General features: G+C 49.7%; 1 protein-coding gene across 5 annotated transcripts in view; it reads left to right on the forward strand.

Moving 5' to 3' along the window:
- The window catches only part of LOC122566213, an 81,855-nt gene that overhangs the window by 40,981 nt on the left and 12,898 nt on the right, over positions 1 to 27,976 (forward strand). The window contains exons 1-2 of one of the 5 annotated variants that reach the window (XM_043723158.1): positions 17,698 to 17,746; positions 24,131 to 24,191. The exons of 1 other annotated variant lie outside the window; for it this stretch is intronic. In XM_043723158.1, coding sequence (XP_043579093.1) covers positions 17,713 to 17,746; positions 24,131 to 24,191 — 95 coding nt within the window. In that variant the 5' untranslated portion in view covers positions 17,698 to 17,712. Of the gene's footprint in view, positions 1 to 11,159; positions 11,236 to 17,697; positions 17,747 to 24,130; positions 24,192 to 25,100; positions 25,376 to 27,976 lie in introns of those variants that run through there. 3 more of the 5 variants (XM_043723162.1, XM_043723159.1, XM_043723161.1) reach the window with 3 other exon arrangements.

Genomic DNA, 27,976 nt, shown 5'->3' on the forward strand with positions numbered 1-27,976 from the left:
GGTCGCGATTTTAATTGCGCGAAACGCACAACGAACGAACGCAAAACTGGCACAGAAACTGGCTGCCACTTTGTTCGACCACGCTTCTCCTCTTACAATCAGTAGGAAGCGGAACGAATCCACTATGGGTGATCCCACTGCCATAGAAAATGTTTCGCGGAATATCGGCAAACGATCGTGGGACGAGGACTCGACGAAACGTCGGTTTACACGGAAACGATCAACCAGCGATCGAGCGTAGAAACGACGGGACCAGGAGCTGAATCCGAAGGAACGACATTGTCGTTTATTGGCAAAGGTGCAGGTCCATCGGAACGTGGATTTAATTGCTTCGTTACCGTTGCCACCGCTGCTCGTTTCCAGCCGAGCAAAAAGCAAAGAACAACGCGAACGGAGAATGGGGGGTGGCGGAGAGCGAGGAGACAAGAAGCGATGAATGAAAACGAAGTGGGCAGTGAATGGTATTCCGCGGCCGCGAACCACCGAGCATAAAGATCGTCGTTACGTATCCGTGTTTATGTCGCGTCCCAGGCCGGTTCTTGTTAAAACGCAAAAGGGTTAGGGAAGAGGAAAAAGCTCGTTACGTCTGGACCGTCTACGGTGTCGCGATTAATCTTGTTAATAGGGGAAGATAACGAACGACGGACAGTCGATTAGTCTCATTGATTAATACGCCTTCGATAAAGGCTGATCGATTAGCTCTTGATTAAACAGCCCCTTATCGATGCTGCAGCGTTTCCAATAGCCTCTTGCATCGTGCTCTGTTTGTTTCGATAACGTAACGATAACGGTGAGAACGTCGCTGCCCGTAGTAGAACGATCAATTATTACTCGCACTGCTAACGACATTGCGTATAGCATCGTTAAACGAGACTATCGTGAAATTTGTCTAAACATCTGCCCGATCGTTGGGTCGAAGTATCGCCGATAATTTATCTTAATTAGCGAGAAACGAGTCGGCAAATAGTTTTAAACGATCAGCTTTTGCAAAGTGGAAGAGATAAGGTTTATCGGATTGGATCGCTGCGAAGGTGTACAGAGTGTCTTGTTTCGATCGATTATCGGAAATATTTTGAAAGGCACGATTAGCAGAAGAAACTGAAAAGCGTAAATGGATTAAAAAGAGCTGGACCCCTCCGCGCTATCGATCAAGCTCGTTCCACTCAACGTGCGAGTTTCAACGTGCAGCGACTCCAACTTTTCCATCTATTCTTCAGCGATCGTTCGATAACAACTTCGAGTTCGAGCTCGTTCCAAATTATTCACGCCGTTATGGGCGAAGCGACGCGACCGAGGGCCGGTGTAAGGCTTCCTCTCGACCTTCTGCATCGATTGTTACGGTAATTCCCGCGCCGCGACCAATGCGGCTGAACGGCAGCAAAACCCGTGGAAGCCGTCGATATCACGGAATAAAATAAGATCGTGGAGGAGGAGCAGGAGGAGGAGGAGGAGGAGGAGGACGAGGGCTCGTAAACGAGAAACGTGCAAGACTCTGATAACGATAACGTAGCCGCATAAAGGCATCCTGGCTAGTTCCTGGTCAGATAATATTTGCCAAGCGACCGTCGCGATTTATCTGAAATTTACGTATACGCGCCTTGACCTAACCTTACCTTTTCGCTCGACCGACCGCTCGTTTTACCCGAGACTCGATCAGCGTAGAAATTTTTATCGATTTTGCTTGCAAGATCGTTTCGATTTACAGCCATACCGACGTTCTAACGCATAAGTACCGTATTAATTCGGATATCGAAAACGTAGAGCATCAACCACGTACGGAGGATAATTTTACGAGGAATCTTTTTCATCGTCAAGCAGAGTTCCCGACAATGTTAAAATAACGGAGGAATTACTGGATGGGAGATCGAGCTCTTACGCTCGATAATGACGGTATTTAACAGCTATTGGCGAGAGAAGCCCCGCGTAATATCGAACGGTGAGCGCGGTAATAAACGCAAAGCGGCCACTTCTTCCCTTAAAGTCGTTTAATCGTATTAAATTAAAATGCCTAGCCACCGGCCGAATCGTCGCGAAGCAGACGACCGTGTGGGAGTGAGAATGGGACGATACAACGTATGAATAGCATAAAGGATGACAAATAATCAGTGGTGGATATCTTCTGGTATACGAATGGAGGATGTTCGCTCGTTTGCTACCGCAACAAACCAGGGTTTCGCTCGTCGGATGGTCGGCGAATTAACACGCTTCTCGGTAACTAGTACACGGTCTACATCGTGTCTTCCCTTCACGGCCATGGTCCTTGGGATTTGTAACGGAAGGATTCGGGGAGACCCAGCGTATGTTCTATGATTAATTCTCAGTCGGTGTGGTGTCGATAAAATCACCGGTGAACATTGTATGTATTTCCCACTGACCTTGTACACTTGGGATGCAAGACTAGTCGTTGGCTGTTCGACGATAATACGATATCGTCGATACAACGAGGTTAATGGGTTCGTTTGCTGGGAATTTATCAACAACCCGTCCAGCGACCTATCGGTCGACGATTAAGGACGAACGTAATTCTAGTTGCTAAATAGCAAAAACAATCACCGGGTAAGTTAACTTTCGTGTCATCTTTTCAGAGGGAAATTCTAGAAACTCTATCCAATGCCACGCAGTAGGCAATAATACCGCGAAGCTTATCGAACAACGTTTCTACCGCATTGCCGATCTTCGCGAAGGTTGTAATACGAGCTTCCGTTCGTGATTCCATCGACGTCACGCTTTTCTCTGCAATATGCATTACGAATTAGTAACAGACGCCCACGAAACAGCTTCGTGACGCGTCCGATTTGCCTCAAACACCCACCGATGTTACGTGAGAAGAAGAGACGGGTCTCTATGGATCGACCGCGGCATTCTTTTTCCCTACGAACCGGTACATTACGCAAGCGAGCGAGACACGCCGGTCGATTCGGCACATCGCGTTCGTCTCTAACTTTCGTGTATTCGCAACAAGGCCAAGACCGCGTGGAACGTTCTTAGAACCCGTTTTTCGGAACGACGTAACGCGTTTTCCTTCTCGGTTAAAGCTACCCAACTAGGTTCAGTTTGTCTCTTATTTCGCTGTCTGCAAATCTTTGTCCGAATCAACTTCTTTCTCTCGCCGTTCCTTTCCTCCTTCTCTCTTCTTTCGCAATTTCTTTCCATTCCTTTTCACCTACACGCCGTCTTAAACGGCGACTACGCGAAGATTTAATACATCGCGAGAACAGTCGGGCAAAGTAATTACCTACGCAACTTGGAGCTTAAGTTTCAGCAAAACTAACGGCAACTTGTGGACGCCAGGGCCGGAACTTCTATTTCACCGCGTGGCGGACATTCGTTTCCGTCTGTACGGCCGATGATAACGCTCTCGTGTAAACGAGGCAAACAGAAACGGCGCGGCTTTTACGCGCAGATTTACCACTATCGCGCGCCCATTAAATTTACGTCCATCCCGGTGTCGCCCTTTTTTCCACCGAGCTGGCCCTCCCACTCGCCCTTTATTCCAACTCGTCCGCGCGAGTGGGTGTGTGTCGTTTTCCCTGCGCCTCGATTCACTCGAGCCGCCTCTCTCGCACACGTTCTGCCAACAACCGTCCGCTGCATCCGCGAAGAAGAGTAAAAAGCGTCGTCCCGCCAGGAAAGATCACAGAGGTTTTCGTTCGCCGCCGCGATTCGCCTCGACGCTGTTCGAGCTCGCGTCGTTCTCGTCGCGTGTACATTAACGCGACAGATCACGTAGGAGGAATCGTCCTTCGTAGGGAACGCCACGTTGCCTCGCTCCCCTTGGATTTTATCGTGGCTACGGAAACTAGCTGGTAAACCAGGATCAGGCGCGTAACATTAGAGAATTTGTTCGTGTTTCTTGGTCGTTGTTCCTCTTTCCTGCCCAACGAGCTACGAAACTTCTCTAACCCAGGTGAGATTGGCAACGACGCTGCGACGAATGGCAATTGGAAATTTCCGTAAAATCGATCAAACGCGCGATTATACATCTTTTTATTACCGATATTTTCCTTCTTTTCCGAGCGTCAGACGGCGGATGCATAACGCGTGCTATTCAAATATAAATATTCGTTCGAAAATAAACCCGATAAACCGTCGCTGTCCAGGGAGTTCGACGACGAAGATGTAAAACTTGGTGGAAATGAAAAACCGAAGGACATCGGCGAAGGGGAGCGCAGTTCCCTGCGAGTTCCGCTGGCTTGGGAATACTTGAAACTTGTGGCAAGTCAGCGAGGACAGGCAGGCGAGTTTCAAACGATTGAGAAGTTTGAATTTCAATTTGAAACCGAAGGAAACAAATCGAAGAGATTCGTCGGCCAAGTGCTGGAAATCCTTTCGAATAGTTTTTCCTCTCTCGTTCTACGATATTCTCGTTCGGTGCAAGTGCGAACAGGACGAGCGAAAGAAGAGGTAAATTCTCGGAACTCGTTCGCGGCGATCGAGTCGATCGGCGCATGGAAATTTGACGTAACTCGGCGAGAGGCACCTCGAGCGTCGCACGGTCCAGCGAGCGAGCAACGGCTAATGCACGCGTACAACGCGCCCCACCGCGCTTCGTGTAGGAGTAGAAAGTTGCTATTGTGCCTGGATCTGGTTTTATATAAATAGCTGCACTCTCGGGGCTCGATCCGTGCCTCGAGTTTCCGCCGAATAATGAAATAATACGTTTCTCGTTAAATCCCTTTGCCATCTTCTCCGAAGGAGGTCGTCGTATTACGTCGCCGTTAATTTCATCGAAAACGACGATCGATCGTTCGCTTATCTCCGTTCCCCTGCCGATAATCCGTTGCTTACGAAGGCTGAGCGCGCAAAAATAAACCCGCTCCATCTCGTCTCATCTGGTCGTGGCGAATATTTTTTATCGCCCCGGGGAAATTTTCACAACGCGATCGTCGAGTTGACCCAGAGTCGGTGACTTTTCCCCGTCGAACGAGGAGGAGGAGAGAACTGCTTGAGATTCACGAGTTGCAGATGGAAGAACGGTCGTGGTAGTTTATGGCGGTCGTCGCTGATGGTTCTCGCGCGTTCATCAGACGAGTAACGGCCCGTCATGCGGTGACCCGTTGTTTCGATGGAGAACGCGCACTCAAAACGTGCCAGGCATTTCCGTGGAACGGCGCACGGGCAATATCAGCGAGTCGAGTGTTTTTCAAACAAGAGGAGAGCGAGCGAAGGCCGTCTGCCGCGAAAGTTTCCGCTGCGCTGCTTTTCCCTCGATGCACCGTATTTTCGTGCCCTGGTTTCCTCGCAGGGCCGAATGCGGCGGTCACCTCGACGATTCAAGGTCGAGTCGACGCACGCGTCATTCCAACTCGCCAAGATCTCCTTCCCAAAATTCCAACGTGTCGTTTCGCGTCTCTTTTCTTTCGCGTGTTTCACCGCCAACGAAAGTGACGAATACGAACGCAACACCGTCCGATTCGATTTGCCTGCTGTTCCCTGGCAGCGGCGACGGTCAATTGGCTAACAACAACAGTTTCGCAACAATCGCGTTTCACGGAAGCCTCGCGGTCCCGTCCAATTCGCCGAACAGCCTGATCGGACCGACATATGGCTAACGGTGGCGAGTCGTGGACGTTGGAGGCCACGCGGCCGCGCTTCGCGCTGCGCGTGCGGTTGCAGAGCGCGAGCCAGCGATGCTTGTTCGCGCCACTTTTTCCCCGAACGGATCGGCTTGCGCTCAATTTGTTGCCATAAATAACATAGAAATTCAGGTAGACGAAGGGGAAGGGAAAGGGGAGACCGGGGGATCGCGTACCGGTCTCTCTGGATCTAGTCGCGGTTTCAGCTCACGACGAGGCAAAACCGCTGCTCGATCGTCCAAGTAATCTGTTGGAAGCGTGTCGTACGGTCGATTTCCCTTTCAGATCGGCGATCGTATATCTCTCGGGCCGGCCGCGTGATTAGAATCGTAAAATCGCGGTGTATCGCAGCGGACAGCCGAGTCGGTTTTATGGACGCTCGTTTTACGCGCGCCCCACCTAGCCAGCGCCGCGGTTACGTGCGTGTTCGCGCGCGCGCCTTACCGGTTTTCTCGATTTCTGCCATCCAATACGACCCGTTATTTCGTCATGGATTTAGATACGCGAGAAACGAGCCGTTTCTTAACGCTGCCCACCCAAGGACGCCTCTTTGCAGCCTGAATCGCGACACATCGATATCGATAAGGTATCGAAGCGTTGCCCCGACTTTATCGCTTATGCTCTCGCGTGCATGTTGCACGGTTTTTCTTGCCAACGATGTTTTAATGGCTCGACTCTGCGTAAAAGTCGCCGTACTGCGAAGAAACGTAACGCTCCATTTAGAAGGCACGAAAATGACACGATTACCTCGCTAACACTTTCACCTACCGCGAGCGTATCTGTACCACGCTGAACTTTACTCGATGCTGGCTGAGCCGCTCGGAAGCCGCGTCCATCGGTTTTGTAAACTCAAAACCGTGTTTTGCAACTTTCTCTTCAAAATTGTACGTACGTCTCTTCGTTCCACCCTCCTCTTACGATAAATACGCGTACGATAGCAAATTACGTGTTCGTTTTTTGGAAAGATCCGCGTCGGGCGCGGCCGCTCGCTTTGAATTTCCAGGCAGTCTGTCAGTCCGCGGTAAAACGAAACATCCTGAAAACAAAAGTGAACCGCGCGATGAAAAGGCCTCGAGCAGATATCAAGGTATATAGGCCACTAGGTCGAACGTGCTTCTTCTTGGTTAATCGCGGTTTCTTCGCCCATACTTTTCGTCCTCGTTCTGGTCATTGTCGCGCAAGGATGCTACACGTTTGCGTTGGTTGGAAGTAAGTCGTGGCATCGATGCTCGGAAGGCTGAACCAGCGTCGCGTCTTTACCTTGGTCGATAAAAGTCGGCTAGCCGCGAAATCGAATCTCCGATGGGGAATCGTGAAGAAAAAACCGATCGACGAGAAAACCGATCGCGTCGAGAAACTCTCGTCCTATTCCCGGTCTGTTTCTTTGCGTGGCCGTTATCCGCGGAGGAATCTCGTCCGAAACCGTTTCGCTGTTTTCTCCGGATCCGAGGAAATTTCGTGGGAACGAGCGAACCGGAAAGATCGCCGAGCGAAAACGCTTTTCGAGGAAATGTCGCGTAGAATCGTACGGCGGAATCGATGGCTGATCTCTTCCGAGTCGCTCCAGCGATTCGTTGGTACCGTTGTGTGAAATTTTCGTCCTAGGTATTATATTTACATCGGGAGGATAGCTGGGAACGTACTTGTACGAAAGTGGAGATCGTTAACGTCGGTGAGAGAAGAAACGTTTCAAAGTACGTATACGCGAAGCCACCTGCAAACCGATAATACAAGGAAAATATTTAATAAGTTTAATTACTTCCCGGATTCGCGGCGGTTCTGCCGGAAGTCGGTAAACGAGCGATGGCAATTGTCAGGGTAACTGTCGGAACAAAAGGCAAGGAAGGCGTTAATTGCGGTTTCGGTTCGAATAGATTCGCGCAACTTTCCTCGGTGATCGGATGAATGGAAAGGGCGTAAAAAGAAGAAAGAGAAAAAAGTGGACAGGGAAAATTAATTTCCTTAACGAGATTTCGAGCCGCGCGATTAAACGTGGCAGAGACGTCGACCGCGATATTCCAGCGAGGATAAATTATACGCGGAGCGTGCAGAGGTTCCTCGCGACGAGCAGTAGATCCGGGGCAAGCAAAAAAGGTGGAAAGAAAGCTTATAGAGGAAACGGCCGATAAAAATGGCCAAGTTCTTCGCGTCTAAGGAATCCCGCTTGGCAAGGTCGGGAAACGACCTAGCCGCCGGCTATGGCACTCTTTTGCCTTCGTATTGGTACGCGAACGTGCATCTATTTCCACGAGTGCTCGCGCTAGAAAGACGACCTAACCCGTCTTCGCCTCGTTTCGTGTCGATCGCGATACGAACGAGCAGCTTGTACCAGTTAATTGGAAATTTACGAAACTCGGGAAACTGCAAAGCGAGCAAATAAAGCAACGCCTATCGTATCGGCTATCTGTCTGCGACGCAAAGAGTAGGAATATCTGTAGGCGAAATACGCAATTTCAACGGCCCTGGCCGATATTATTCGAAGAATAAACTGGAAAAGCCGAAGATTAACGTGGCTGAGTTTTCAGATCGACTTCGTTATCCGGTTACGCGTGCGTTTCGATAATCTTACGTAACGTCGGGGAAATAGCGGAGTCGCGTTCTGCGACCGTCTGGCAACGGTCGAGGCAAAACGGACTATCGAGAACGTTCGGACGATTCCGTTTTCCATCCGAAAACTAACTGTAACCAGGCTGTAACCCGTTGACAGCCGATAGAAACTCGGATGCGAATTTTAATTACGCCTTTCTCTCTGGCTCGTAGATCGAACTGTCGCTTTCGAACACGGATCCTGGCATTGTTCCGCGAGAACCGCTGTCTACCGTTCCTCTCCGATGGACACGTTGAACCTTAACGAGGTCGCAGCGACAGCGATATTGTTAATTGTTCGATCAAACAATCGCCGGTACGTTGTTAATTCTCGCCGCGTGGTCTATCGTTCGATCTCACCGCGCTGCAGAGCAAGTTCGACTCGTTAGCGACCGGAAATCGCGCGCAAATATTTGCAGCAAATATGGGCGATCGCCGAGCTACAGGGAATCGCGCGACCTTTCCGGTCAAAGCTGTAGGCTTGTCGTTTCGCCAAGCAAGTTTAGAGTGGTTATCGGAGAGCGCTCGAATTCGTCGAATAACGCGAAGAGTTTCGCCGAACTCTGCGCGCGCTCGCGACCGAAATGGTGTCGCCTCGCTTGTGTTTTCATCGCGCTCGACGTCACGCTCCGAATGGAAATTCCAAATGGAAATAATCTCCGAACGACTCTCTCGCCGTCGACAGATTTACTCGAATTTGTATTGGCACAGGTACACCTGGTAGACAGAGAGTCGAAGGTTGGTTCGGTAGTCGCGTGGAGACGTTTCTCTCGCAAATTGCGTTAACCCTCGTTTAAATATCAAACGAGTTACAGGACGCGGCGTATCGGGACGAGAGCTCGCCGTGAAATTTACAGCGCGAGGTCGGTAGCGAAACGTTCGAGGAAAGCCGATAAAATCGGGACGTTCGCGCACAGCAGCGGTTAGGATAATTAGCTAGAAGCTAGAGTGGCGGTGGGACGAAGGAAATTAAGTTGGCACGATCGGAAGGTTCGCCGTCGCGTTTTCGATACCGGTCGGAGTCCGTTTCAATTTTCCAGGCCTAGGGAAACGTCGCCGATGAATCTGAAACATCTTTTCGATCGATCGTACAAAGCACGCCCTTGTCCCGTTGTTCTTTAGAACGCCTCGATATTCTATGCGGAAAGCGTTCACGCGACAGGTTATTGGAACGCGACGTCGCTCGATTTCCATTTATTTCTACCGTGTATTATCGTCCAGAAGGCCACTCGATCGTCCTCTTTGACGCATCGCGCGCGTCACGTTGCCGCAAAACGCGGCGCACGTTACTTTTTAGCGAGCCAACCGTTCTCTCTCGGTAGACGATTCTAATTAAGTTTCAGCAAAATTCTGTTGAAAAATTCAACGAATCAACCGGGTCGCACCGATGAAACTCGTAGCTGCGATCGTTTCCACTCCCGTCGAAGTTTCTCGTACGAAACGCAAAATTTGACGCAACTTCCAGTAGCTTTCGAAGAACTTGCGGCGAATGCCAGTCGATTAACGGTCTTAGGAAAAGGCAATTCAATGATTGGTAGGACGAAGAGGTAGGTGCAAGAGGTGAAAGCAAGAACGTCGTCCGGAATGTTTTTAAATCGACGGCAAACGTCGCCACCGATTCTCCTTACCTGTAAAGGCGAATTGACACAAGGAATTACTCGAGAAGACTATTAAGTCGACTCTGTCTGTCGAAGATGAAACAGGAGGATTCTCGGAAGACGCCGGCTGTTCCCGTGGAAGTACTCGAGGCTAATTGCCTTGCAGCTCGATCAGCATCTTCCCTCGGGGAGGGTACATTACGGCGCGAGAAGGAGGCACGCGTTTCTTCATAAATCTTCATTCGCGAGGTGTCGTTAGCCTGTAAAATAAAACGGGCAGCGTGCGCCAACGAATGATTAATCGCAACGGACGTCGTTTGTTACGCGGACACCACGGAGAAAATAGTAACACGGTTGCGTAATCCGAGTCTCGCGTTGTTTGGACTCGGCAAATTACGCGGACGTGTCTAACGTGGCGAGACGCGACGAGAACAACGTCGCGACCGGCCAACGATCATTTTTTAACCCTCGTTCGCCACCTTCCCCGCCCTTTCCTTCTGTTTCGTGTTTCGCGTTTCGTTTCGTTTCGTCTCGTCTCGTCTCGTTTCATTCCCTGCCGATCTGTCCCGTTAGCAAGGTTGCTCCTGTCCGTGTCACGGCGAAGATTAACGCGCCACCACATTCATCACCCTCTATCTCGTAACTTTCTACTTGCAACAACGACGAACGACCGGCATCTTAACTCCTAATCGATCGTTATCGTCAGGTTTGGCGCGATGCTTCGCTGTTGCGTTGTTTATCGGAAGAAAACCTTCTTCCATCGCTTTCGTCGAATTACGTCGTCCAGGTTTCGCCAAAGGATATTAAATTGGATATTTGCCACGACTCGCTACCTAACATTTCGCGTTACGTCTGTCCGCGTAATTAGATCGCCGGTACGATCTATCTGGTACGAACGACGCTTTGCCTCACCGTTCCAATTCCATCGACGAAAAAGATTCTTCGTGTAGAACACGAAGAATCAAGAAACGATATCAACAGCTGGCTGGAGATGTAGCGCAGTCGCGTAATTAAGAAAGAAGGAGAGTGGTTTATGGCGCGGAATGCAAACGACTTTGGATGGCGCGTAACTATCGCCAGTTAGATGAGATCTAGAAGAGTGCCAGGGACGTTCTACGGCCTCCTATTCCCAATCGAGATACTCGCCGACCGATTTTTATTCCTTCGTTTTCGCGACGATCGTGTGTCTCGAGAACGCGCCTACAGCGATCGCGTAATAACTTGTGGTCGGAGAAGCGGTAGACTGACTCGTTTCCAGCCAGTTCCTTCGTTTCCCGCGTTTATTTCCCTCGCCCAGTTCCCTCCTTCCATTTGTTATCCTTTCACGATGACAAGGCGCGCGCCTGTTTCTTGTTACAGGTGAGTCAGGACACGGGGAATTTTTCCGACATTCCTTCGATCGTCAGGTGTGAGTAACGGCGGTTCGAGTTTCCAGTTTTCCCCAAACCGACGATGCTTCTCAAGCTCGTCACACGGTCAGTAAAGACAAGTAAGACAAAAGCGTGTCTCGATCGATTCTTTTCAATTCCAGCAAGCTGCGAAGCAAATGTCTTTTCGTCTATAACTGTGGATTCGTTCTGGCGATGTTAAAATTTCGTTAAAATTTCGTTAAAACTTCAACGAGATCGAAAAGGTCAAAGTGACGGAGAGAAGAAGAGCAGTTTGGCTGTACGCAAATTACGCGGCGAAAATGCGATAACTTGACAGTGAATTGGCAGGCGGTACGTTCGCATTAGGACTCGCTTCTTCCGCTCTACGACTTGGTGCGTATAACGGACAGGAAACTACGAGCGTGTACATCCGGAAGCGTTGATGCGCTCAATGCCTCCCTTCCGGTGGTACTATGTAGTCGACATTGCGGACGAGGCGAGCAGAGGCGACCCATCGACGACGGCGCCCGGCGTCGCTGCTACCACCTGCCTCTCAGCCTGCTACGCAGATGGCGGTAGTCGTCGGTCAAACGAAACTTACCTACCATCCTTTTTACCCGATTCCTATACGGAATCGCGCACACCGTTCCGGAATAAATTTTCATTTTACTCCTTTCGAGAATTCGACGGTTTCATCTGCAAATCTAGAAAAGACCATTGACGAGGCAACGCGGTGATACTCCATCGTCGTCTCTATGTATAAATGCGAGATACACTTTTCACGGAAAGTTCTTTCGCAAATACTCCGAGAATGAAACTGTTCTAGCAAACGCAGGTGTCTCGTGGAATGAAAAATTGCGCGTATAGTTGGAAACGTGAAAAACGCATGTAAACAAGCATCGATCTATTTAGTTTATCGGCAGGCAGTCGCTCGACCGCGACGCGAAGCGTGCGTTTTTACGCGAACGAGCGCATCGGAATCTCGCGTAAAAAGTAGCAGAGTGGATTAAAAGTAAAAGGATATGGAGGAAAAAAGGTAGAAAGGTAGGCGAAGAACCGGACAGAAAAACGGTTTACGACGGTCGTGCTTAAAATGCCGAGTGCTCGGAAAATTAGGAGTCTGGCTTCATCGGCGTAATGCGCTCTCCTTCTGTCTCTCCCTTTCTCTCTCTCTCTCTCTCTCTCTTTCTGTCTCAGCGTGATAAATTTCATTTAGCTGTGTGCCGCGCATAGCGTGCGTGAACGGTGAACAGAGAGCGTTTCACTCGGACGCTGCTTTAACGGGTCGACGAAGCAACGACGAGAATTTGCAAACCACGTTGTCCGTGATGAAACCGTGATGAAACTGTGAATTCGCACGAGTTTCGTCGGGGTGTGAATTACGTTAATCGCGATATACGTTCGCATGCGTGGCCCGCGTTGAAAAATAACCGCTCGTTGAAATCTCGCCGCTCCGTTCTGCGCGAGTGAAATCTTTCAAGCGCGAATTATTTTTCGTAGCCGATCGTGAAAACGGTTCCGTCGCGATACGAAGCTCGTAAAGTCGTCGAGCGCTTCGAGGTGGACCGTACGCGCGCACCTCGACAAACGGTTAACATATTTTCGATAATAATTAATATTTTTGATAATTGGGAATAAACTGGCTGCAGGAAAAAGCAAAATATCGCGTGTAGATAGATTTCCAGTTGGATCACGTGCAACTTTACATCCGTGCAAATACAGAGGAACAACGAGTAACCGGATGTGCCAGTCGATCCGTTGTTACTTTCCATCGGCAAACGTATGGTAGAAAAACGACTGGCCTGCGCACATGAGCGAACGTTAATTACACAACATACTCGATTAATTAATATGACTGCGTTGGTTTCCTGTTCGTTCGCCGACCCTCGGAGTTTCGTGCTCTACCGCAAACAAAGGGCGACAAAAACCATAACGATTCGCCGATAGTCGACGCGACGACAGGGAGTGTTTTCGTCTTTTTTACCATCGGCGCGACGACGTCCTTTTGGCCAGACCAGAGCATACGCGCAAAATACCACTACGCCACCGTTTTACTTTATCGATGAAAAGGAAAGCGCGTGCCTCGCCATTTATTTCCGCTGCTCTCTCCTGTCCTTCCTTCTGTCTGTCGCTCTATGGCACGCGGTACCTATAAAATCACGTGTTTGTAATTCGACGCAACGTTAATTCCATCGGTTCGCGTTTATCAACGATACATTATCGATATCGATGTTACTACCATATTTCGGGTGGAGTTAGCCGAGTCCCCGCGAGACCCAACGTGTCTCAACGTGTCCCAACGTTCCCCGTTAATGCAAACACGTAATTGTACCTGTCGAAATTCGTTCGCTCGGCTCTTCGCCCCTCGTTTCCCCGTCCTGATCCATCGAATTGCGCTTACTCATCCGCATCGTGGAAAATTCCGAAAGCGCGTTGCATCCGTTTTTTGTTTCGCGTTTCTATGCCGCGTCGACGCCTTTCGAAACGTTAACTACGTTTGTCGGATATTTGAAAATTAATCGCGGGGAATGGCGCGATATTTTACTAGCAAAAAAATTCCAAGTCCGCGAAATGAGTTCTGTGCGCGGACTTCTGGCGTCTCGGATGCCCACCTACGGTTGCAATTTCGCGGAAAATCTTTGTCGCCCCGTGTGCTCCTTCCCATCTCGCGCAAATATTTGCACAAAGGATTTCGTTTCGCGACGAACGCGAGTTCCCTCGTTCCCCGTCCCTGCTCTCTTTTCACGACTATATTCAATTTGTCTGTCTTACCCGAGGCTGTGGTATTTCTCATCCTCCTCGGGTTTTCTCGTTTAAGCGATTCTCCGATAGTTTCACGTGCAGGCACGAACCACCGAATGAAACGCTTCCGTTGATTTAAGAATTCGCCGGCACGTTCGAGATGCTTCTATCGTACGAGAGAGTACGTACGCGGTACTCCGACCTGCCCGACCTGCGGATGCAGTTTCCGCGAAAAACACTCCGAAGATACGAAACAGGGACGTCCTGTTGAAGCTTAAAGGAACGAGGAACTGATTTTTCAAACTTTGACGTTATGTCGCGATGCATAAAGCTGCTGCCTAGACGCTGTCGCGTATCTGCAACGTGCGTTCCTCGACGAGAAATTCAACTCGCCTCTGGAGCAAAAGAGAAACGTTGCGCGTGAAAAGGGCCGAGCGTTTGATTCGCGCGTCCCGATTCATCTGCATTTACAGGCTGAAAGTGGAACATCCTGCACATCGGGTGAGACGAAAAATCGCAAGTACGGAAAACACGCGACGTTGCGCGTAGAATCGTTCCACGAAGCTCGATCCACGCTCGTGCCGAAAGACGGCGAGATCGCCTGTGTTCGCGTCACTCGAGCACACCATTCGACAGTCTTTTCGAGCGTCGAAACGCAGTCATTTTTTCTTTGCCACGCGAAGCCGTTCGAGTAACGGACCGCGTGTGCGTAGGGGAGAGATTCTCTGATTTACGAGCGCGAGACGCGCGTCAAACTCGGCCATAAATTACGAGGATGCGAACCGAAAACGCTAACGGTTTCGAGTGCCATTTTTGTACAGCCGATGGCACGACCAACACTCTGGTTAGTCTCTGGACGAATCGGACGCCGCGATCTTCCATCGTTCCCTGTATCGCGAGCAATCGATAACCTTTTGGAACCGCTGAACGCGATGGATTAATCGTTTGATCGAGGAAAGCCCGCGCAACGACGCAACGAGGACAAGACGATCAAATATCGACGTGCTCGTTCGTCAGTCGGTTCGAGTCGACGCTTCACTCGACGCTCCGCTCGACGAGGTAATTAACGTCGAGTTACGGTATTGTACACGGGTAGGTCACTTAGCTGCCAGTCAAGATCCCTAGATGACCGGGCAAATCGTCGGGACAAAGCGGAGTTCTCGACGAAACGGCGCAAGATTTCGATAAAACGCGCAAAACGAGAGATTCGATCAGATACGTAGGTCGTAACGTCGGTCTGACAGCCATGTGCAAATGGTTCGCTGCATGCGATTTGGAAATTTGCCCGGTGTCGGTCAGTCTGTTCAACACCGCGTATTTATGTATCTTTAAGCCATAGCTCGTTCCTGATGCGGCGATGACGAAGCGAGGCTGTTTTTATTAAGCACTACGACGGAAAGTTTCGCATCCGATTGATCGTTCTCTATTATTTCGAGATAGTCCGATGCGGTTGCTGCAGTTCGACGAGTCCAAGCTCTCGCGGTGATTAAGCGTTTCGCCGGCTCGTCTATAGGGCGTGTTCCTCTTTGGCATCTGATTACAGTTTCCGCCGGCGGATGCTCGCCTTGCATTATCCATTCGTCAAATTGCCCCGAATAATTTCCATTCCAAAACGATGGTACACTCGTTCGATCGCCATTTCGCTCGCTTCGTTTATTCGTTTTATCGAGGCGTACGCATCTTATCGCGAAAATAGCTCGACGCTTAAGCTCGTACGTCCCTTTCGGAAGGGACGATTTCTAGCTTCTAGCTGACGATGTAATAAAATTACAGGTCGATGCCCCGCACGGGAAGCATCGCATTTCGCGTGTTCGACGTAATGGTTTTTCGCCAGCTCGCAGATATTTCACGTTCCTGCAGCTTGATTTTTCGGCGTGGCGGACCGAAAGCAGGGTCGACGGTATCGGCAATGGATCACGGTAAGGGGCCGATATTTTCGACGTCAATTTGCAAACGGGCCGAAATTTCCGCGCGCGATTTCCTCGGTATCCCAGAGCTGCGCAATCTCTGCAGGAAGCGACGTCGCTTTGAATAAATATTATCGGCGTAGCTGGTAGTTGCGGGGTAACGACGATAAGGCGGTTAGCGGAGCGCATAAAAATAAAATGGTCGCTTTACGAGCCGTGTTAAATACGTTGTCGCCAACTATCGCCACCCTTGCCACACCGATGTTTTCCCAACCGGTTGATTCAACGCCGATTTTAGCCCAGTGCGATTAGGTCATCAAACGAGCCGCCATTCTTATCCTGGTTCGTAAATTTGATAAGAAATACCGCGTGCCAGATGTCTATTTATATCGTTTACGTTTAAAAAATTGACAACGTTTCCGAGAGAACAGCTTCGATAAATTAAAAATTTGTTAAACGCTCGTGCGTAATTCAAGAATCGAGACGATATTGGCCGCTCATTGAACGATTATTTATTTTATTTGTTAACAAATGCTAAACAATTTCGCGTACTAAACGATCCGTAGCGCCGAAAGGATTAAAAATATCCGATCGTCAAATCGCGAACGTTTCGTATTTCGATAGTACGACGCTGGCAAAATTTTATGGCACGCCGCCATAAATATTTGAAAAAGACATCGGGCTGGACCTTCGAAAGACTATGGATCGATGGAAAAAGAAAGATTTGCGTAATAAACGTTGCATGCCGGATGATTATCGATCGGTCGACGATTCGTTGCGATGCTGCTCGCGACGTCTTAGGTACATTTGTGTCGGCGAACCGATCGTCGTGTCACGTTCGATCGACATTCTCCGAATTGCGACCGGGATACCGCGAATCCCTTCAGCCTGGGCGAATCTCACGCTCGGAATGACGCTTCAGGAGCGATTATGCGACGCCTCGGTGCTGGCGACTCGAAACTCGCTGCCCTTATCGCTCGATGCGTGTCACCGAGTATTATGGAACTCGACAGAATTTCCCGTGGGATTGGGCCTGGCTGATGTAAGACGGCTGAGATTACCTTCCTCGAGAGAAGGATTAAAACATCCGGCGTGTTCAACGTCGCTGGTAGCCGGTTCATTTGCAGCAGACGAGAGGTGTTTGTATGCGTGGAGAAGATAAACGACACGATCGACCGAAATTAAGGAAAACTGCGAAATCGGCCAAGACCACGCGTAGTTTCATCGTTCGTCGTTCTACGTTTCGTTCGTTTCTCTTGGCAACTTTCTTCAAACGAATAAATAGTTCTGCGAAATACGACCAGCAATCTACGGTGTTAATGGTCGTAAGCGGTTAAGATCCACGGAACGATCTTAGGTTTAATTCTGCCACTACTCGCCAGAGAGAAATCGATTCATTGCGGTTGAAGGAAAAAGTCGATGGGTTACTCGGTCGTTTGGTGTTCCTATCCTGATACGGTTGGATGAACGTGCACAATGGGCACAAGCGCGGAAATGAAAATGGAGTCCGTTCGATCATCACCGGAATTCGTGAACGACATTTTCGATGAAATCGGTTACCTCCGCTGCTAGTAAGAAGCGTGCGTCTCCCTTAACCGACAGACAGAGAAGGGTTGGAGCGTTAATCGCGTATTCCATGAAAATAGTAACGCGTGGTTCCTTGCAATCGTTGAAGCCGTTTCCCTTTCAACGAGAACAATCCTACAAACGAGATGTAATTCCAAGATTAAAGACCCCGATAATGGTTCTACGTGAACAAATCGGATGAGTGAGAAGCGCTAATTTGAAGAAACGACTGGTTACAATTGTACGGAATGTAGAGAATAGAGCGAGCGAGCGAGAGAGAAAGAGAAAGAGAGAGAGAGAGAGAGGAGGGTGTGGTGCAGTAGGAGGACAAAATCGACGGTCGTTGACTTTACCTCGAGAATCGCTAATGCACTTGACAAGTTGCCGAGTCTGCCTCGAAGGTGAGTTTATACGCGGAGAAAGTTTGGAGAAGCTCGTATGACTCGCGAGTATTCTCCATTTTCGTCCGGTGAAATGCTCTCGCGGTATTTTGCAACCCTCGGTTCCGAGAAGTTTGACCGCGTCGAGGGCACCGTCTTTCAGGGAGCTCCGTTGTCAGCGTATAATATATGCATTTGCATGGAACGCGCTTCTTTCGCCGCATTGACAGCGCCAACGAAAATGAAAAATACGCTTTCCATCGTCGACTATTCGCTGCATATACGGTATGATACAGCTATGTGCACGAAATGCTTAACCGTGTATGCGAATATACGCAAGTTACTTTTCAAGCTGTAGCGGGTTTTCAGGTTGTCACCCGTGTATTATCTGCCTTTTAAAAAGCTGGCTTCTCGGATAATTAGGCGCGCAGGTGGCATTTAATTACTCGGTGCACGAAAGTCCTTTTCACATTTCCATTTACCGCTTCAACGGCTTTTCTTCGTTTAAAGGCGATCAGCTAGTACGTTCATCTTGGTTTCAAGAAAATCCAACAGCGAATCGCGAGGAAAGACTTTCGTCTCCGAATAGACTCGGAGCATGAACGTAGATTTGGCAAACGGAGGATGCCGACCTCGGTTAGGCAATTTAACAAATCGAAGATCGTTTCAGCCTCTCGACACGCGGAAGCGACTAACTTTTCCTCCTTTTCTCTCCGATCGTGTCTTGTTTTTCCAGCATGGCGAAACAAAGGCAACGTAACTTTAAGAAGAACGAGCCTATCGATCGTCCGGCCAATCCCAGCAAGTCGATATTTCGCATAATATTCCTGGTTACTCTTGTTTCGCTGTTCCGATAAACTTGTTGGTCGCTTGGTGAGAATGGCGTTGTTTGGCGCGTTGTGGAAGGAGTCGGCGATGGTTCCTTGCATTCGCCGCAACGAGGATGTATTACCGTCGTTATTGTTATCGCGGGAATCGGTAGGAGGTGGGAATCGGTAGAGGAGGAAAACGAGGGCTGGGAGGGGCGTCGGGACGCTGCCGGAGGAGGTTGTCGAGCAGCTGCAGCCGATGCCCGCCGGTCGGGGCTTGCAAATACGACGCACATGTAGTATCGGCGAATATTCGGACGCGGCAGTTGCGCGGCGAACGTGCACGAAAGCGGTCGCGAAACGAGCTCCGTCTCGACGTTTTCGCGCGTTCTTCTCCCCCTGTCGTCCTTCCGTCTTACCGGTCGCGAAACGTCGTTTCATCTACGAGTAGACTGGCAAACAGTTGAACTTGGAAAAAGAAACGGAAACGGCGATACGAGTAATTCTGCGAAGAAGGGCGAGGCTAAGACTAAAGGGCGGTTTAAATTTAGCGAACGAACGCAGAAGGAGCCAACGAGAGGAGGTTCGACGTGGCGTTCCGTTGGAAACGCTCGGCGTTCCGAGAAATATCGTCGAGTATCGAGTTTGCACTTCGTTTCGATCGAACGCGTAAAGTCGAGCGTGAATATCGCTTTGATTTTCAAGTTTCGATGCAAGTTCTCGGTGCATTCGTCGAATGGTGAAGTGGAAGCGATTTTAGTCGACGAAATAGTCGTATTTCGAGGCGATATACGGCTGAACGATCGCTCGGCTGTGCGACCAACCGCTTCGTATCGGACGTTAAAAATGATCTGCTCGACGAAGATTGCCGGAGGTATAAAAACACTCGGGAGAATCAAAAAACCGCCGTGATTCGCGGTTGAATCGGGGAAGCAATTAAAAATCCATGGAACAACGTTATCGGACATCGATAACCACGAAGACCGCGTCAACGTGGCGTCGCGAGGAATCTCATCGAGAATCGAAGAACGCCTTGCGCGCGTTTGCCAGAACCTTCTATTTTCCACGACGTTGGTCACGTCCAGAGCGCGAGCCACGATATAATCGTTCGCAATCTTATCGCGGTAACTTTGCAGCGTGGAAACGCAGCTGGCCCGTTCAATTTTCTTCTATTCCGAGTTCGCGCTTCTTCTTCGAGACTACCACGGAGACCGATACGAACGAGGGGAACGAGAGAAGAGAAGATTATTCGACGTGCCCCGATTGAAATTAACGTCACGTTCGCAGCCCCCCGCGTTCTTCTACGCTTTGTTCGCAACGACTCACGTTGGCTGAGCGATTCCGCTGTTTTATACAAAATTCACTGTCCGCCCTGAGATCGTCGTCCCTTCTCGTGCAGGTCGCTTCGCAGGTCATCCCACCCACGTCCGGTCTGAGTTTCTTTCTTCCGCCTCGAGCAAAATAACCGAAATTCCTGCTCATCGACGTTTTCTATCCATTCGCTCGTCTTTTTTCGACCTTCTTCCTCTTTCCGGTAATAGACTCGTCTCGGTGGTTGCCGTTTCGCAAGGATTCAGCTTCCGTTGAAAACGCAAGCATTCAGCTTCCGCTGAAAACGCAAGGATATCACGATTGTCTTTGGTATTTACTTCTCAGCTGAATCTTCCTTCCTTGGTTTTCTCGTCGAAATTCTCGTAGAATCGGATTATCTTCCAACTATACGAGCCTTCATAAGCTAAACTACGTTGAATCTTTTAGCATTCGTAACGCGCGAACGAAAGATAATTCGATACACAGTCGATGCATACTCGATGCTTTCGTTTATCGCGACGCTGTCGAGTACATTCTGTCGTCCGTGTATATTCTCTTCTGATCTCGTCGCGTCTTTCACGCTCGACGGCGATCTCGATATTCCGTTTGTACGCGAAGCTCGCGTTTCCCCAACTAACGGGCCATGTTCTCGTTCGATCGTTGCACGGAAAGTGTTCAGTTTCCGAGTTCTTATCCGCCAAAGTATCGAAACTTCGTCCCGCAGTTTTCACGTTTGTGGCTTCGTCGTCCACCACCGCTAGCTTCCTCTTCTTTCATCGTGGCGAGTAGCAGCTTGCAGCCAGCTTTCGTCTATCCTTGATCCGTTCGTTCGCTAAAATCTCGTCGCTACAGGGACCAATTTAATAACTTGGCGAGGCACATTCAGCGCGTTAATCCGTCGATCGAGAGTGGTTTCGTTGAACATCGTCCGCTCAAACGGACGAGATTCCTTTTCGTTGACAGAAAATCGATTGAACGTTCTCTTTTTACACCGTGCTGCGAATCCATCGTGTCTTCTGCTGGTAAATGGAAGTAAAACAAAAGACCGAAATGAAATATGGTGTTTCTCGTTCGGTGGAAATACAGCGAGTTTGGTGAGACGTGCGCGACGAGATACGCCGGGAACATTCTGCCACGTAACGGCGCGCTTCTTTCGTCTTTCCTGACACGCGCCAAGCGCGTTTCGACTCGGTAAATCCTGTTGCACGGAATCGCGCTTTGATTCCCCATGATACGTTCTTTTGTAGCGAAGCTACTCGCGAGAGCCGAGGGAACGCAACAAAGTTACCAAAGCCTGTCTCTGAAGTCTGGCAAGTTCGCCGTGATAACGAGCTACCTTTCCAGTTGCCTACGACTCATCGACTCGCGGCAATGTCTTTATCGTCCATTGTCACTCGGATGTTACGAGCTCGCGCGAAATTACGAGCAACCGGCTAAGGTAGAAGCGTCGCGCTCCAGCCGGCAGCTGCCATCGGAGAATCGACTTTTCTCTCGCCTGCTCGACGTTCCGACGCGTAGAACGAAAATTGGCGAATCACGGAAGCCTGGAAGAACGTCGAGATACCATGGAATTCGCTAGGAACGCGTCAAACTTTCTAGTTTCACACGTGGCGTCGGCAGCGTACGAATGTCGACGAGCCTGCAGCCATTTATCCGTCGCATCCACCGGTAATTTCGACGACAGTCCGACCGTGTCAACCTCGCGATTCGATTACCCAACGCCGTTATCACGGTTCATATCGTAATCGAGGAAACGAATTGATCGGACGAAAAGCGAGCGGCAGGTTTCCGCTAAACGAGAAAAGGAAAAGGTCGATTCGTTTATCGTTAACTTTTAATTAGTTGCTTTCGTGCGTATTCCCGCAGCGGACTTGCATTTTTCCTTTTTCACGTACTTTTTCTCTTTAACGATTATCGCCGCGTATAATTTAACATTTATCTGTATTAACGCTTTATCGGTAAATCGAACGGATTAAATCGTCAATGATTACAGCTTCTCCGTAATTGGTCATAATCGTTGGAAATTTATGCTCGCGTACAGATACGCGGACACCAATTACAGGGGCAAACGGCGTCGCTCGGATCGTAGCTGTTGTATTCGCGCAACATCTAGTTCGCTCGTAAACGTCTAGAAATTCGCATAGCTGCGCGAAATCGCTGACTACGCCAGCGATTTTCCGCCGTGAAACGCGACTCGCGAGTGTCTTGGCGAGCTGGAAGGGTTCGTTCGACGCGACTTCACGGATAGTTTGTTGGTTTTGAAACGGTTTGCCGGTCTCCGTGGTATCGTATTCGCGAAACTCGTGCGAAACTCTGCGACGTTGCCTCCGTTTAATTTTCGCACGGAACACGACGTTGTCCGATAAAACGTAGCTTCTTCGTAGAATTATTCCTGCCGATGGTTATTAACGTAAATAGTTTTCGACGAGTTTGCCGAGCAAATTCGAACAACGCGTCGATAAGGTATTTTCAAAGACTTGCTTACTTTATTTGAAAGCAGAGACGAAAGTAAGTTTTTTGCGAGCGGAGAGAAAATGGCGATAAATTGGCAAAGTTTGGAATTCACGGAAGCAACTCCACCCCCTTGCCTAATTACTGGAATTTATCCAATAGTACCACAAACGGTCTTCAGTTTCTTAAGCACGTTGTTTCGTGGATAAAAAGTTATAGGAGAACGGTTGTTCGATGGGTCTCGAGGCAAGAAGCGGCTACGGTGAGAGACAACTTGCCTTTAAACTCCATCGAAAAAGGGCGTATCTGGCGCTGTTCGACGTTGCAAAGTTTCGTAAGAAGATAACGAACGGAAGCCAGTCAAAGATGGATCGAATCGATCGATCACGGAATCGCGGCGATCGGAGTACTTTGCTCGGGATGGCTGAGCGACGCGCACCACCACTACACGTGGCCTACTCGAAGAAGCATGTGCAGAACCAGTATGCAGCGAGTTTGGCGAATTTCAACCGGCACGGCGCAGTGGCAGCAGCGGCAGCGGCCGTATGCGCGTTCTCTGCTTCCTCCTGCCGTGGGTTAATCGGGCTTGCGGCGTCGTCGCCGCCGCTGTGTCTCACGGACGTTGCTGCGGATGAACGTTCGCCGTCGTGCGTCTGCGTGGTTCGCCTGCTGGTCGCCACGAGATCGGGAACGCGATTTTAAAAGACGGTGCACGGTGAACGCGGCGAGTTCCGTCAGTCGGTTCCTCGACCATCTACCACGAGGACCGTTTGCTTCGCTGGTTGCGGTGGTTGGATCGCGCGACTCGAGCTTCGGGAACAGTGACGCGCTATCGTCGGATCGAGTCATCCCAGATGAATTATCGGAAGGAGGAAGAGGACCAACGTAGCAGCACCGAGCAGATGAGTATCCCTTTGACGAGACGAGGGAAAATCTCACGATCCGCGTTTGTTTGCATGATAGCAAATCGGGCCAAGTGTTTGTAAACAGGACGTAAGGGGTGAGCGGTCAGACCGTATCAGAATTTGGCCATAGAACGGAACTGAAGCCGCCGTAACCGCGCTGACTAGATCGACGAACAGAGAGCTATAGACATCGATATGTCGAGGGATTATCGGAAGAGAAGCAGGAAACAGACGAGGGAGAAAAACCGGCCGTAGCACACAGCTGTTTAGCACGAAGCCGAGAATCTCCAACCGTCTTTAGAGCGTGCAATCCTCGATAACAAAGAGCGCACCATACACTCGCTTTGCGTCGCCTTTTTTCGTTTTCGTCTTTTCTCAGCGCAGACGCATCGATCAAGGCTCGTAAAAGCGGACGACTTTTGGCACGAAAGCCCTTCGATGCAGCTTTTTTCATTTCTTTTCGCACTTTTCGTCCGCCTTATCTCTCGCTTTTGTCTCTCTTTATCTCTCTCTTCCTTCTTTCCGTTACACACGGTCACGCGCCTCGTCCTCTATTCGTTCGCTTCGTCCTCTCACCGCGATTGCATCAACCACCTGCCTCCTTGCTACTCTGCCGGCTTTTTCGCGCGATACTCTCTTTCTTGTTTTCGATCTTGAATTCGATCGTTTCTTTTTTATTCTTTGTATTTTCATTCTTCGCTGTTTCATCTTCCTTTCGGGAGTTGCCCGTTCCTTCCCCGTCCAAGAAGAAAAGAAGGTCCATTGGAATCGCGGTCACCACGAAATAGCAGCTTTCTCGCGTTCCGCTCCACCTACCTCCATCGAGTTGTCCGGCTTTTCATCGCGCCGAGAACAACGAAAAGGAGACGAAATTCGCTCTCTGTCGCGGAACACAGGCGACGCGTCATTCTCCTTTTTCGTTCGCGCAGGATGCATCGTTTCTGTTCCGGATGTCGCCACATCGCGATGCCGACGAGACCAAGACCAAAGGTAATCCTCTTTTCGCTTCTCTATCGATTTGTCAACGCGTGTGCTACTCTATCGGGGAACGAAGTGCGCGTCGAGAGGAACGTAACGAGACGACAACGAGTTTCTCGCGGTCAGCGTGTTTCACCTCTTTCGAATCCTTTATCCGCGCGCGTTTGACGAGCCCGTTAGGCAGGCTAATTGCGAAATCCTGTACGAACGTATCCGTGCTCCGCCTCCAGCCTCGCGTTTTACATCCACCGCCGCCACGGCCATCATCGATCTTCCTGACCTTTCTCGCGCTATCTTCTCACATCGTCCTCGAAAAAACGCTGCGAGCGAAAGTATTTAGCGAGCTTCCGTCGCCGCTACAGGTTCTTGGATTCGTGAAAATGCCCAAATGACAGTTTCGAACGCGGATTAGCGTTAGATTCTCGGAGCTTTCACCCTGTCCCCTAGAGTCTTTGATGTCCTGCCGACTTTGGCCTCATTTCATCGAGCGTATTAATTTCGGACTTTGCCTCTCGGAGCATAGAACATTGCGAACTAAAGTCTTTGTCGTTAACCAGATTTGCCGGATTGTGACGCGAGGTAACCACGCGAGAGGTTGCAAAGTCGAGGAAAAGACTCGTCCGAACGAGCATAGTTCCGTTAGGGCCACCGACTCGCGATGTGCACCGTCTCGTCAAACTGCTTTGCAAGACCGACAATTTTCAAACGCACGATTTCTATTCCCCGCAGAGTCTACCCTCTCGAATCTTCCTCCCCGTTCGAGAGTTCGCGTCTCGTAAATTATTCGCAAAGCTCGGAAAATCTCGGGGTTTTTGCTCTTACCAAAAATTCGGTCTCAGAGATGAGAAAGGAGACGAGCGTTTTCTCCGAGAATCGTGGCTCGTAACGATCGAAGAAAAGCGGTATATTTGCGTTTCGTAGGATGGGCGAAAGACGCGCGATTAACGAGGGAAACCGACAGTCTGATGGAATTAGAGGCACCAAGCCAAGTGGCAGATGGCGAGGACTTAACCCGAGAATTCTCGAATGGGTGATGATGAGAACAGGCTGTCAAAGAGGAAAAGAAAGTGAAATAAGCAAAGCAAATATTTTCCGGTGATGCTTCAAGAGCGGCTATAAAGGAGAAGAAATGGCAAGGGAAACTGCGAGTACCGCCTTCATACCGTCGCCGTAAGGACGAAAAGAACTCTTCGAATGTACGTCATCCGTAACGAATCTGGCGAAAATGCCACGCGATCCGACCTTCCCCGACGAGCGATTTTAACTTACATCCGTCTTTTCTTCCAGTTTCGCTTTTATACGCTTTGCGATATAGCGGTCATCCGTAAATTTTCCGCTCCGCCAGATGTTGCGTGGCAATTCTCCTCTAATTGTTCGACGATCTGTGATTCGTTTTAATAGAATGCAGCTTCCAGTCGTTATTTGTTCGCCGCTATATACATCAAGGGCCGTTAATTTAACGGGAACTGGAAATCGATGAAAATTCGGCGAGCCGGATTTTCTCATACACGCGGCGACTATCGAGCGTTATCGATTCCGTGCGTTCCCAGACGCCAGAGGTAATTGATAGATCGTGCTCGAAATACTTGTTCCGGCAGTGAAGGAGTCGTCGCGAGAGGTGTATCGGGAACTCGGGATTAATCGTCGAGGTCGTTTCGTTCTAACGATGGCCGCGTCGAAACGAAAAATCTGATCAGCGAGCAAAATGGAATTCCGTAAATTTCATCGCTCTTCCGTGGAACATAAAACTAACTTCGTCGTCGATACTCGTTATTACGCTGGCCGTTCGGCGGCAATCGTCGTCGATAATGAAATTACAATTAATACGACCGGCCAGAGAGAATAATTGCGAAATTTTCCTGCCGATGATTGATACTTTTATACTGGGGGGATCCGGAAACGGGAGGATTGCTCGGTACAGCCGCATGTTCATTTCCATTCTTGCGGCGATTACGGTAAAAATGTCTTTGTCGTTGCCTGTGTTCGTCCACGCGACGAATGCCTTTGCTAATCCATAACAATATGGATTCGCGTTGCGCGCCGTTTAATTCGGCAAATTGATTCGCCAACTCGTCAGACCACGCTCGTTCGTCTCTCGAACGCACGATCTACGGGAACACGCGGCTCTTTGCTCGACAAACTACACATGCTACGTCGCATATCGAGACATACGGACATTTCCGTTTTTACGTTTACGATAATTAGGAATTCACGTCTGCGAAGTAATTTATTCGTAGTCGTAAGTAATTGGCGATGAAAGAGTTTTATAGACAACGTGGGTAAGAGTTGGCCGACATCGTCGACGGGCAACTTTTCGCACAGTTCCGATAAACGTTTCCTCCGGTGCGATTCCTCGCGATTCGGTGCCGCGGTGGAATGCTATTAGATCTCGCGTCGTTCGATCGAAGATCCAAGTGACGTACACGCGACACCGAGCAATCGTTATCGCGTCGAGAATGAAAATCGACCGTTGTAGGTAAAACAGCTTACGAACGAGCCTTCTAAACTAGCCGTTTCTCGTTCGCGTTAACGACAGCCATGCTGCCGTTAATACGAATGTATCGCTTAACGGCTTGTGAAACAGGAATCTCGATAATCGGCAAACACGTTCGCCTCGTTATTAGTTGCCGAATGGCCGAGCAGTCGAGTAAACGCGTAAAGAAGAGAAGAGCGAGACGGTCATCGCGTACACGCCGGCCCGGCGCCGACGCTTTGAGAATAAAGCAAAGGGACGAGAATAGCTTGTCGATCGGATCGCAGAATCGGCGTATGATCGAAGATCGTCGTCCGACGGAGGAAAAACGAGGCGAATTCGGAGCGAGAAACGGACAGGTTCGATGGAAGAAAATGTTTGTTTCCGAGTAGAGCTTCGATGACCTCTGCAATTAGGATAAACACGATCTCAGAAAAGGCCACGTACTCGGCTTTTTACGAGCATTCGTAAGAGCAGCGTACGACGAGGCGAGCGTTTCCGGCACGAGGTGGAAATTATGCAAAATTGGCGAGAGATGCGGCCACCTCGATGTAATTCGTTGGACGATGAACGGCGAGTGTTGGTACGGGTCGCGTAGCAGCGTGGTCGTCGCGATCGGTAATACCGTTTGGAAATTACCGGTTGTAAAAAAACACATTCGAGAATGACCTCTTCTCTCGCATAACGCCGTGGCATTCTCGGAACTCGAATCCTCCGACGTTTATCAGGCTAATCAATATTTCGGTTACGTCTGTCTGCTGCAATTTTTCCGAACCAGCCAACTTTTAATCTCGCGGTGCGGCAACGGCCTCGAGTACCGTCCGGTTACATCCCCGTTCGAATCACCGATTCGTCGAGGTAGTTAAAAGTTATGGTTTGCGCCTGGTTGTAGAACCAAATCTCCGGTTTGGCCTCGATCAAGCCAGCTGCGATGTCGGCGAAACGTTTCATCCAAGTGTTACCCGTACGCAATCCGTTCCGTAGCTTATACCCGAACGATCGATCCATCTTATTCAGCGTGTAACGTGCGTCCATATCCCAAATTACTTTTCCAATTAAATCGTCAGAAATTCGTAGTTGGGTCGACACGTAGTTTAAAACGCCGCAGTTCAATGCCAGATGAGATTTCCTGCGTGATTTTTGAAATCCTACGATCCGCACGAAACGTCCTGCACGAGCCGCAGCGCGCATTAATTTTTAAACCGTCGTGCAATCCTTCGCGACAAATTAAAAACTCTCGTGCGAATGATAAATAAGGTGGTTAGAACGGGCGGTCGGCATCGGCGCCACGAGGACGCGTAGTCACTCGTTTCGAGGAAAAATT

This window comes from Bombus pyrosoma, linkage group LG3 (genome assembly GCF_014825855.1).
Source record: "Bombus pyrosoma isolate SC7728 linkage group LG3, ASM1482585v1, whole genome shotgun sequence".
Taxonomy (NCBI): domain Eukaryota; kingdom Metazoa; phylum Arthropoda; class Insecta; order Hymenoptera; family Apidae; genus Bombus; species Bombus pyrosoma.